This window comes from Mesoplodon bidens (genome assembly GCF_964165515.1).
Source record: "Mesoplodon bidens genome assembly, chromosome: 1".
Classification (NCBI taxonomy): domain Eukaryota; kingdom Metazoa; phylum Chordata; class Mammalia; order Artiodactyla; family Ziphiidae; genus Mesoplodon; species Mesoplodon bidens.
This window is the reverse complement of record NC_138176.1, coordinates 140879750-140892716: the sequence shown is the minus strand read 5'-3', so window position 1 is coordinate 140892716 and position 12967 is coordinate 140879750. Positions and strand designations below refer to the sequence as shown.

At 38.8% G+C, this 12967-nt stretch overlaps 1 protein-coding gene across 1 annotated transcript in view; it reads right to left on the bottom strand.

Moving 5' to 3' along the window:
* TXK (TXK tyrosine kinase) overlaps positions 1-12967 on the bottom strand; it is a gene marked incomplete at its 5' end in the record, with an annotated part of 71276 nt that overhangs the window by 18310 nt on the left and 39999 nt on the right. Inside the window, 4 exons of the mRNA XM_081237238.1 lie at positions 2737-2908; positions 5622-5696; positions 10271-10398; positions 11333-11412. Coding sequence (XP_081093364.1) covers positions 2737-2908; positions 5622-5696; positions 10271-10398; positions 11333-11412 — 455 coding nt within the window. The remainder of the gene's footprint in view (positions 1-2736; positions 2909-5621; positions 5697-10270; positions 10399-11332; positions 11413-12967) is intronic.

Here is a 12967-nt window from a genome sequence, read left to right as displayed (position 1 = left end):
GTTGCCAGACCCCCAGGTTGGAAGCCTGACTTGGGGCTCAGAACCTTCTCTCCAGTGGGTGAACTTCTGTGGTATAAGTGTTCTCCAGTTTGTGAGTCACCCACCCAGCAGTTATGGGATTTGATTTTATTGTGATTGTGCCCTCCTACTGTCTTATTGTGGTTTCTCCTTTGTCTTTGGATGTGTGGTATCTTTTTTGGTGAGTTCCAGTGTCTTCCTGTAGACGACTGTTCAGCAGTCAGCAGTGATTCTGAGGCTCTCACAAGAGGGAGTGAGCACATGACCTTCTACTCTGCCATCTGGAACCAGTCTCTAAAATTGGGGTCTTAATAGAACCTACCTCATAGAAGTGTGGTGAGGATTCATTAACTCATTCAATAATCCACAAATATTTGTTGAACACCAACTACATGCTAGCCATTATTTTAAGCACTCACCCAGTTGTAGAAGAGAGATAAATAAGGTCCCATTATCATGGAGTTTACGTTCTACTGAGGGAGATACAAAACAAATACATGTGAAGCTTGGGAGTAGTGACAAATGCTTTGATGGAACTAATACAAGGTGATACAACAGAAAGCATTTGGGGGTGGGACTGCCAATTAAACAGGGTAGACAGGGGAGGTCTCCTGGTAGAGATGACACTTAAGCTGTATGCTTACAAAAAGGCAGGTAATATGCCAAGCTGTATATTCCTGGCAGATAGAGTCCAATGTATGTCAGCTATTTAACTTTTTAAAGATGAATGTATTTGCAAAAGGACATTAGAATGGGACTTTTCCTGCCTCGCTATCAAAAAATCAGGAAAAGGGCTTCCCTGGTGGCACAGTGGTTGAGAGTCCACTTGCCGATGCAGGGGACACGGGTTCGTGCCCCGGTCCAGGAAGATCCCACATGCCACGGAGTGGCTGGGCCCATGAGCCATGGCCACTGAGCCTGCGCGTCCGGAGCCTGTGCTCCACAACGGGAGAGGCCACAACAGTGAGAGGCCCGCGTACCGTAAAAAAAAAAAAAAAAAGTCAGGAAAAAAATCAACTGTGTTCAAACCCAAGAACACATTATGTCCATCTGAAGTGACTTAAAAATAAGCCTGTAGCCTCATTCCTGCCTCCATAAACTGCCAGGAACTATTTCTCTTCTCCACACTCCATGCATCTTCCATTGCCCTCAAAATATCTTCCTCAGAGATCCTGGGCCCAGGCTTGAGCCTTTCTAGACTTCTCACATTGTGATAGATATTAGACATCTCATTTTAGCAGGTTCTTTTGGGGAGCAGTCATTTCTCAGACACTCAAGTAACCAGAGAGCAACAACCCAAACATTCAAATAAAAAGAACTGTAGTTTATCAAAAGGGATCCTAACAATGTATTATATTTGAAGTAAAAGTGATACCTTTTCCCCAAAAGTTTAAATTGCCTTTATGGGATGCATATATATATTTATTTATTTATTTTAATTTTTGGCCACGGCATGCGGCATGCAGGATCTTAGTTCGCCGACCAGCGATCAAACCCATGCTCCCTGTATTGGGAGTGTGGAATCTTAACCACTGGACTGCCAGGGAAATCCCTAGATGCATATATTTAAACATCTCAGAGGGGGATTTAAATTCTAATTCTTTCTTTTTGATAGGGATTCTAGTACGACTTCAACTTTCCCTGAATCATATGTCTCCCCTTCATTCTTTTCTTATTGTACCTATTTAATCCAACACACAGGAATATAATTTTTGTCTGTCCATTAGATGTAGGAAAAACATGGTCTGATGCAGGTAGTATCAGGGAGCAAAGGCCAGTAGGGTAACCAAGGGGCACAAAAACATCTTTGAGAAACCGATACCACTGGAAAGTTGTGTTTATCATTAACTTCTCTCAGAATTCATTTTATTCTAAGTGGATGGAAAGAACATTTTGATAGTACTTGGAGTATGGGTTGAGAGGCCCAAGAGACACATTGCTCTGCCTTCAAACAATGGATCAAGTTAATCACCACTGGTTTTGGGGGGTTTGCTTTCGTTTTTGTCAACTGGGGTCTGCAAATTTGGAACAGAACTAAATCGCTTTGGATAATAAAACAGAATCTAGGTAATGCCACCTGCGGTCTTCCTTCTTTACCACATTGCTCTTCCTCTAAGTAAATGTTCAACAAGTACTTAAAGAATATTGATTTGAATTGTGCCAAATTATTGGCCTATCCTGGTCCAGCCCAGGTTACTGACATAAACCACAGCCACAGGTTCGACTGAGGCAAAAGGCTGAATCTGGGAAATCCCAGAAGCTAAGAGCAGCATCCAATCATCTGCAAAGAGCCACTTCTGTTAGACTTCATGATTCTTGAATTCTCTGAAAGCAAATAGTATATCCCTATATTACTATTTAGACAAAATCAAGATTTTTGCTTCTGGGAAAAGGAAAAGAATATAGTCATTAAGCACCTATTATTGAGCTGAAAAGAACACACCTACTTGTCACTTTCATAGATTATCTCATTCAATTCACACGCTGATCCAGTGAGTGAGGTATTGTTATCCCCATTTTACAGGTGAGGAAATTGAGGCTTAGAAAAGTGAAATAACTCACCCAGGTCACACACAGATCAAATAATTTGCCCAGGTCCCACAACTAGCTTGGGCAGAGTTGTGACACAAATCCAGATGTGACTGACTCCAAAATCTGTGTTCTTTCCATGACACCAGGATGTTGTACAATACTTATCTGGGTATTGTATGTACTTACATCATCACTTTAGCCTCTTCAATGAAATCCTCTTCAGACATGGAGCCTTCATTGATGGCCTTGATAGCTACCTGGACATGTGCTCGCCATTGGCCTAAATAGACCACCCCAAACTGGCCGCTTCCAATTTCCTTTACAAAAGCCAACTCAGATGGATCTATCTCCCACTTTTCTGGAAAAGTAAAAGATCCACGTTACAAATAAGGAAAAACATGTTAAATTTTTAGAGCTAGGAAAGATTTAGGAATTTTCTCAACCTATTCTCTTCTTTTTCAGAGAGGTTTAAAAAATTTATAAATGAGTGGAAAGGACCTGTAACTATTTTTAATACTCTTATTGTGGCTTAAAAGTATAATTCCAGAATTCAAGTATAAAAATACAAACCTCACTTACGTGGAGAGGAATTATGGATATCAAAACATGCTTTCTCTTTCCAGAGAGACCCAGGATGAAACAGTTCTGTGCCTTTTTAAACTAAACCTGCCGAAACCAGACCTGGAGCCTAAATATGTATGTCCCCAGTCTGTTTTTAGCCTGGTGAGTAAACTTGTGAGATTAGATAAAATTTGGGGTCCCCCATCTCAGTTTCTTTTATTGTTCCTTTGCCCACTCCCACCCCTAAAGGGCTTTCCTGCCTTTCTCCTTTGCGAAAAGTCTAATCAATTCATCTAATATTTTCAATATTAAGATTCTAACCCATACCTAAGTGTATGTTTGAAATGATGCTTGCATTACTGAATATTTCTCACTCTACAGAAGTAAATCAAGAAAAAAAGAACTGTTTTTAAAATAACCCTTTGGAAAACTCTGAGAATTAAATCTTAACTTTTTTTTGTGTGTGTGGTACGTGGGCCTCTCACTGTCGCGGCCTCTCCCGTTGCGGAGCACAGGCTCCGGACGCGCAGGGCCAGTGGCCATGCCATGGCCCACGGGCCCAGCCGCTCCGCGGCACGCGGTATCCTCCCAGACCGGGGCACGAACCCACGTTCTCTGCATCGGCAGGCGGACTCTCAACCACTGCGCCACCAGGGAAGCCCTAAATCTTAACTTTTTAGTAACCACTTTTATATAGCAACACCACCATCTGCTGGAACTTTAAAATAATGCATTTAAAAGAATTGTAATGGTCAGTGACCCCTTGTACCAGGCTTTGCAAGGTACTCCCCTTCCCAAAAGTAGGTGTGTTTTTAAAATAACATGGGAGAATATACTCATGACCTTGGGACTGACATAGATTTATTCAACAGAATATAACTATAAAGGAGAATACTGATAGATTAAATTTCATAAAAATCCTATTTATCAAATACACCCCATTAAGAAAATGAAAAGGTAAGCCACAAACAGGGAGAACATATTTCTTAAAACATATAACCAACAAAGAATTCCTATTCAAAATAAGAATAAATCGATTAGGAAAAGGCAGATAATCCTATTCTTTAAGGGTTAAAAAAAACTTGAATAGTGTATTCTCTCACAAAAGAGAATATCCAAATGGTCACTGAACCTATGAGAAGTTGATCAACACAATTAGTCATCAGGGAAATGCATACTTAAACCAAAATGAGATACCACTACACATGCACCAGATTGGCTAAAATGAAAACAAAAACCAAACCAAACCAAACCAAAACCACAAGAATACCAAATACTGGCAAGGGCAAAGATGTGGAACAGCTGAAACGTCCATACACTCTTGATTAAAGTATAATCTGGTATAAACTCTTTAGAAAACTGACTAAATCTGAGTATGTTCATACTCTACGACCCAGCAATTCTACTTTTAAGTATATATCCATCATGGTCAGGGCATATGTGTGTGTTAAACGTTATCAAAAGGCATACAAGAATGTTCATACTAATATTATTTAGAAGAGCCAAAAATTGGTTACAACCCAAAAGGCTATCTGAAGAAGGATGGGCAAATCCATTGTGGTATAGTCATGCAACGTAGCAGTTTACCGCAATGCAGGTGGACCAACCACACCGAGCATGGTGGGTGAATTCACATGTGGAAGGATGGAAGAAAGAAGCCAGACATGGATGCCCGGTGTCCAATTTCATTCATATAAGGTAGTCAAAACCAGACAAAATTACTCAGGCTCTAGACTTATGAACTGTGCACTCTTCTGGATATTGAAAAATTGAAAAGTTTATTTTTTAATTAAAAACGACCATGTTTAACTTAGATAAATGGCTAATGATAGAATTTTTTAAACATATAGCATTTATGGGGCAGAGGAATAATCTAGGCACCCATAACACCCTGAAATCACTTTTCCATCCCAATTCACAGCGACCCTGAGTCCTGCTTATCTGTTACACAATAATTGTGTTATCTTTTTTTTTTCAGTATATTCTGACTCCCCCTAATGAGATAAATTTAAGGAAATAAAGTATCACCAAATTAGAAAGCAGGATTCTTTGGCTCTTATTCATTCTCACGGATTTGCAACTATCACATTCACTAGAAAATAGTTCAAATCAAACTTGGTCCAAGTTCTATTTGAAAAAGGTGACAAGGACACTTTTAGCAACTCATTTTAGCAGGTTCTCTTGGGGAGAAGTCATTTCCCAGCCACCCACCATAACCAGAGAGCAACAACCCAAACGTTCAAATAAAAAGAACTGGAATTTATCAAAAGGGTTTCAAATAATGTATAACGAAATTTGAAGTAAAAGTGAAACATTTTCCCCCGAAGCTTAAATGCCCTTAGGAGCTGCATATATTTAAACATCTCAGAAGGGAGATTTAAACTTTGAGGAGAAATGTAGCTAGATAGACTCTATGTCAAAAGAGCTGAGAATTTAAAGAACATAGAGGGAACTTGGGGTAGGTTCTTCACTGGATTTGATTTTTACTTGAGCACATGTGCATACTTTACCATAGCTAAAACCAGCTGTGGCCGGCAAACAACTGCCCATCAGCCCAACTGGGTGGCGGAGACGGGACATGAGCCCTGGGGAGAAAAAAAGTCAGCATTTCAATCCTAGTTATTAGTACAAAAGAAAAAGCCAAATATACTAGAATATAGTGCTATTCCTTAAATAGGTCAGACAAAAAAGCATTCTACAGTTAGTCTGTTTGCTTATTTTTCCCATTAGAAAAACACTTTTCACAAAATAATATACGCTCTTTGAACAGAAACTAAAGAATCCAAGAAAATACAAAGATGAAATAAAGGTCCCTTACAAAATCTTGGTATCCAGAGATACACTGTTATCACTTTGGTGAGCATCTTCGCAAAAATTTCCTTATGCGTGTTTGAAACATCTGATATGTTTCACAGAAATGTAAATGTTTTGCGCCAGATTTTTACACTCAAAGTGTAACTGACATGTGTCAATGACTATAAATAGATCTTAAAATTATTTCCAAGATTTCACTATTGTAAAATATGCTGTATATTTTTGAACATATATCTGTATGCACCTCTCAAATTATTGCCTCAGGCATAAATTCCTTAAAATGTGACTTCCTGATCAAAGAGTGTCTAGAAAGTTTGTACTAATTCATTCAACCACCAACAGTGTCTAAGTGTACCCATTTCCCCATCTTCCTCTTGAGAGTAGTTTATTATTATTTTTTAATAGCATGGTAGAGTAATGAGACTTCTTTTGATTGGGTCCACATGTAGTATTCCATATAGTCAATTTCAGTTTTTGTTCAACAAACATTTATTATTTATTTCTTCAACTAACATTTCTTGAAAGACTGCTTTGTGCCAAGCATTATCTAGATGGTGGGAGACAGCAGTGAGTAAGATAGCGATGGTCCCTACTCTCATGAAGCTTACATTCCAGTGGGAAGAGAGAAAATAAACAAGTACATGCATACACAAGAAAAAGCAGATGATGCGTGGATGAAGCAGATGAAGTAGAGTAGATGAAATAGAGCTTCTTTAGAATGAGTGCCCACAGAAGGCCTTTCTGACAAGATGACAGCTATGCTGACATTGATGGATGAGTAGCCATCTTACAAGGATCAGGAGGAACAGCATTCCAGGCAGATGGAACAGCATGTGCAAAGGCTGGAAGACAGGAACAAACTTGTCCAACATAAGAACAGAAAGCAGCATTATTAAGTGCCCATTGTGTGCAAGACACTTCTCTAAGTAGATCCCAAAGATTCCAGAGGGCCAAAGATGAGGAAAATGAGGACTCTGCACACAGGGGCTCCATCTCAGTGAGGGAAGACAGGCAGAGAGAGGCAATTTCAATGTAAAAGGAGTAAGTTCTGTGATGAAGATACGCAAGGTGCTCTGGGACACAGAGGAAGAGCACCTCGCACACTGTTGGATTCAAAGAAGTCTTCTGTCAGGAGATGATACCTGAGATGGATCTGACAAAAGGAGTCCACATTGTAGGCAGAGGTAGCGGCATGAGATGATATTGATACTTAGAGGTATGATGCAGGAAGAGCTATTTGAGCGCAGAGTGAGAGGTAGAAGGGGCAAGAAATTATACATGAGAGGTAGGTTATATTCTGGTTGTGGTCAAGGCCTTGTATGCTTTGCAAAGGAGCATTACATCTTCCTGCAGGTGGGAGGGAGCCATTGAAAGATCCTAAGTAAGGGACTGGTGTAGTCAGATTTACATTTTGGATTTACATTACATCTGGCATGAGTATAGAGGATGGATGAGGGGAAGTCAACCTTGAAGGCAACAAGACCAGTGAAGAGGCCACTGTAATTATCTAAGTGAACAATGATTAGGGCAGTACTAGTAGACAGGGAGAGGCAGGGACCTACATGAGACACATATAGGGTATGAAATTAATTGCACTTGATAATTAGTCAGAAGTGCAAGGAGAATGGATGTATCTATTCTGACTTCCATGTTTCCAGCCCCTGTAATTGGCAAGATGATGATACGATTATCTGATGATGATACACCAGGAAGAGTAAATTTGGAAGGAAAGTAGTAGTATAAGATGAAGAACTCCATTTCCTCATTGAAGTTCAGGGCATGTGGGATTGCAGGTATCTGTGTCTACCAGGCAGGAGAATCATGCAACTGAAGTATAGTTGATGTACAATGTTATGTAAGTTACAGGTGTACAGTGTAATGTTTCACAATTTTTAAAGATTGTACTCCATTCATAGTTATTATAAAATATTGGCTATATTCTCTGTGTTGTACAATATATTCTTGTAACTTATTTTATACATAATAGTTTGTACCCCTTAGACTTCAATTTTCTTAATGAAGTAGATGGTTAGGCAATTTACTCATGGGCAGTGGATAATACTAGAAAGGAGGTCTTGAGGAGAATGGTAAAAGTTTGAACAGAAAACAGGAAAGGATGCTTACCAGTGACTCTGAAGACCTAGTTGGGGTTAGAGCCCTCATGAAGTTGGGACTCTATAACACATGATCAAAATAAAGAACATAATAGGAATTTCCTTAAGACTCTAACACCTTCCTCTAACTTCAAAGTTTTTGTTTGCCAAATATTTTTATTCTGTGAATTACTACCAGTGGTTTAGTGATGGTTTGTCTCTCTGATAGAAAAAAAAAAAAAGTCTGTCACTCTCTTTGCATTGTCCTTACTTCTGGTAAAGAGATGGATTGTCATGAGCTAAACTGATCAGAAGTCAAAAAGTAGACGGGATAGTCATGGGTTTCAATTCACAGCCTCATCTAAACTGGATCCTCCAATGATCTAAGTTGCCTCTTTCTGGAGGAGATGACAGTCATTAAACACAGACTCTGGAGCCAGTAGGTTCTACGGCTCCAATGGTTTCAAAGATTTCTGTGAATTCAAATCTCAGTGCAAATACTTATTAACGGTGTGCCTTGAGCACAACTCATGCCTCAGTTTCCTCTTCTGTATGATAGAGACATCAACAGCATCTACCTCACTGGATTTCTCTGAAGATTAAATAAATAAATATACATAAAATAGGGTCTGGTCCAAAGTAAGTCTTCAGTAAATATCAACTATTTCTGAGTCCCATGCCTTTCCTCTTATCGTCCTTCTTTCTCTTTGTCTTATCTCTTTTCTACTTTCTTTTCTCCCTAATACACAGCCACCATAGTTAGAAGTTCTCAACCCGTTTTTTCTTTCTTTTTATTGTTTGATCTACCTTTAATTTTAAAAGTTATCTGTGTGGTATTTTTTTACATTATAAGAATAATTTATATACATTATAATTTTTTAAAACCCTAGCACAATCCACAAAGCAGAAAATAAGTTTCCTTTACCCCCAGTCTCATTCCCCAGAGGTAAACATTAATAGTTTGTAGTCTGTTATAATCTTATTAGTTTAAAAATTAGTACCTAAACTGTAACAGGATTTTTCTATGTATACACGTATGTGTGAATGTGTATATTTACTTTTTAAAAGTAAGACTATAAATATACTGTTTTGCACCTTTTTTTTTTTTTTTACTAAGCAACTTATCACTAACATCTTTTCAGGTCAGCACATCCTGATCTGCCTCGGTATTTTTTTTTAACGTCACCACCACCACTCTGTTTCTTAAATTTTTTCTTTGAAGGAAGGGGAAAGAAGAGTGTGAAGAAGAAAACTCCTGATTCTAAGGGTTTCTATCTCTAGCCACAAATATGTCCTCACTGGCCCCACTCAGACATGTTGCCACTTCCTCTCTAACCAAACACCCAGTGACCATCAGGAATATCCAGGTGGACTCATTCCATAAGTGAATAAAAACTTCCTTGGATTTATTCCTGATATTTAGAACCAGTGTAATGGAAAAGTGGCCGCTTTCCAAAAGGGATTTGTTTGGGCATCACAACTTTTCATGAGAAAAATCTTAAAAAAGTACTGCATGTAAAGAAGTCAAAAGAATATGAAAGTTACAGTGGGTTCCAAATTCTATAACACTGAGGTAAGGAGATTCCCCCAGTGGGCTCAGAGTAGTCCAGTACAGGTTGGATGAGGGCTGAAGACCAGAGCTGTGATTGTAATCATGGTGGAACTTTCTGGAATTCTATATCTTTCCATAGATGATAAGTTTGCAAAAACAGCCATTATTGCAAATTACAGCTGGGAAAGGGGGTTAAATATGCCTCTGGTATATTCAAGTCAAATTGTAACTGTGTAAGGCTGTGTCCTGTGTAAAACATTTTCTGTTTTCCATACAAGAAAGAACAGAGAATGAGATATTTAAGGGTAATTTTCTATTGCAACTTTCTAAAGTTAAGAGCAAATTTATAGGGGCAAAGAGAAAGAAGAATGAGTCTTTAGGACATTTGAAATTTTATTACATTTAGCTCCATGTAAATTTCAAGAACAAATGCATAATGACTAAATGGCCTTTTGCTTCTTTGTCATCTATAATTTTTCTAACCTGACAGAAATGTAAAAAAATCAACCTACCTCTTGCCACCTGACTAGAAAAACAAAAACGCATCAATGAGGAGGAGAATTGCACAGAAGACAGGTTGTATTTCGACTCTTAAACATTTCTACAGGGATATTTGCTCCTGTTAAGTGTCTGACCAAAGATGCATTGCCTCTCTGGGGCCTGGCTCCCCAACTCTCCCAGCTTGAAGTTTCTGACTTACCAGCTGCATTGTGCTGGTGATACCAGATCAACTCGGGGATTGATTGAAAGAGGTGTCTTTCAGCCACGTACCACTGTCCTGAGTCATTCCTTTTAATCTGATAATGTTTGATGGTAGCCTCCATACTTCTACAATCAGTAAAATGTGAGTTCATAAACAAGCAAAAGACCACTTTGGAACCAAGTCAATCATTAAGCAACAGGACTCCACCTCTAAAACTCATATCCTAGTAACACTACACACTGAAGAGTAGATAGGATTAAATTAAACAGGTGCGTCCCCATCCCAGGAAAATTCCTCAGCTATGGTATTGGGGTCTTAGATTCAAACATAACTTCAGCGAAAGTTGTCTAGGTGACAAGTCTAGTGTCCAAAAATGTACAGCTCGTAATGGACACTTATGAGCATTTATTGAATCAAGTATCAGTTCAATGAATGAATAAATGCACTGTGAGATATGTGAGACAAAGAAGGGAGGAAAACCGTATCGGGTGTACTGATGAGCAGGTTTGCTATGGGCCGCTGGGGCTTAATCCCTCTAGGAAGCAATGAGAGTCTGTGGAACATACCTCAGAGTCTTCCCACTAAAGTGCAAAGGAGCTGAAGGGCTTATCCTCCACTCCTCATGGATGGAGGGTCACTCCTAGGAAGCCAACCCTCAGGTACTTCCAGTCCACCCCTGGGGACCACAAGAACCCACAGCCAGAGAACATCCTCAGGCAGAAAGAAACAAGAAGCTTTCTGAGTACAAGAGAGCTCTCTGCAGGGTAACCCTGGGGTGAACCAAGGTGAGGAGAGAATCTCACCAGCAGTGTCTGCTACAACTAATCAAATCTCCTTATTTGATGCTTGAGAAAAGGAGATGAGAGAGTTTATGTAACTTATCCAATGTCACACACAGAGCTTGTTAGGGGATAAAATTTGAACCAATTAGTTGTCCCAAGTTCCAGGCCAGCAATTTTCTATGTTAGGCTCTCACATTCTCTATGTGATGGTGTCTCCATAACAATGACTGTCCCAGGGATTGCTATTTCTAGAGAGACCAAAATCACAACTGCTTACCTCCCAGCTCTTATAAACACAGAAATGGTGTAGGATCCCAAATGTCTTGAATCTCTGACAATAAATGCACCTTCTTTAGACTGCAAAACAATTCATTTATTGTACAAGTTTATTCCTTATTAGGAAGAAAGACAAACATCTCAATAAAGAAAACCAAAGCTATATTGACTTACTATAAAAGGAGGATACTGTTTTTACAAGTACACACAATCTTATCTCTTAAACTCTTTATAGACTTAAATGTCATAACTATAAAATAAAATATAATTGGGACAAGAATTTGCAATGCATGAGTATTTTCAAACTTTGCTCCTGATTTTTCTAAGAATTCTGCATTTGACAGCCTTGTGCCCCACCATTTAGTTATTTTTGTTCTACTGATCAATAGATAAAAATAGCTGATGAATAAGAAGAACTCCGAGACAGACTGATAGGATTGTTCTTTAGAGGAAAAGAAACAACATGGTAAGTGGGGGTGAAGGAGGCAGAGAGGAATACATCTGGGAAGATGAGGAATGGGAAGAGAGACCAGAGTTCATGATATGGATGGAAAGAGAATAGACTTGGTAGAGTCTGGAGAGAAGAGTGAGGACAGCCATTCTGCTTGCCCTAGGGATACAGGAGAGGAAGAAAGAGAAATGGCAGGAGGGAAGAATATTATAAGTTTGATGGTACATTATCAATTGGATCCCCACTGACATTCTTTGGGAAACTCCACTAAAGCTGAAAATTGCTTTCAAATAAGCTTAAAGTTTGGACTGTTTGGTTTAGTTTGATACTGTAAAAAAGTTTTCCCCTTATTAAGTGTGCTTAAACTCATGAAGAGGAAAATATCTCAATCTTGGCAGACCTGTGAAAGTTTACACTTATCAAGGGCTGGTGGGTTGCTTGAGAACTGCACAATCCAAACAGCATGATATGACTCCTCAAGATGAACATAATACATCTTCTCCTTCTCTTTCCAGATGCTTACCAAGAAACAACCCTCATTTTCTGGTCAAATTTTTTAACCCATAGAAAAGAATAGAGAGCCCAGAAATAAACCCACACTTATATGGTCAAATAATCTTCGACAAAAAAAGACAAGAATATACAATGGGAAAAAGACAGCCTTTTCAATAAATTGCAATGGGAAAACTGGACAGCTACATGCAAAAGAATCAAGCTGGGCTACTTTCTCACACCATATACCAGAATAAGCTCAAAATGGATTAAAGACTTAAATGTAAGACCTGAAACCATAAAAGTCCTGGAAGAAAACACAGGCAGTATGCTCTTTGACATCGGTCTTAACAACATTTTTTTGGATTTGTCTCCTCAGGCAAGGGGAACAAAAGCAAAAATAAACAAATAGGACTACATTAAACTAAAAAGCTTCTGCACAGTGAAGGAAATTATCAACAAAATGAAAAGGCAGCCTACTGAATGGGAGTAGATGTTTACAAAAGATATATCTGAAGAGGGGTTAGTGTCTAAAATACACAACTCATATAACTCAACATCAAAAAACAAACAATTCTATTTAAAAATGGGCAGAGGACCTGAATAGACATTTTTCCAAAGAAGATATACAACAGACCCATGAAAAGATGCTCAACATCACTAATCATTAGAGAAATGCAAATCAAAACCACA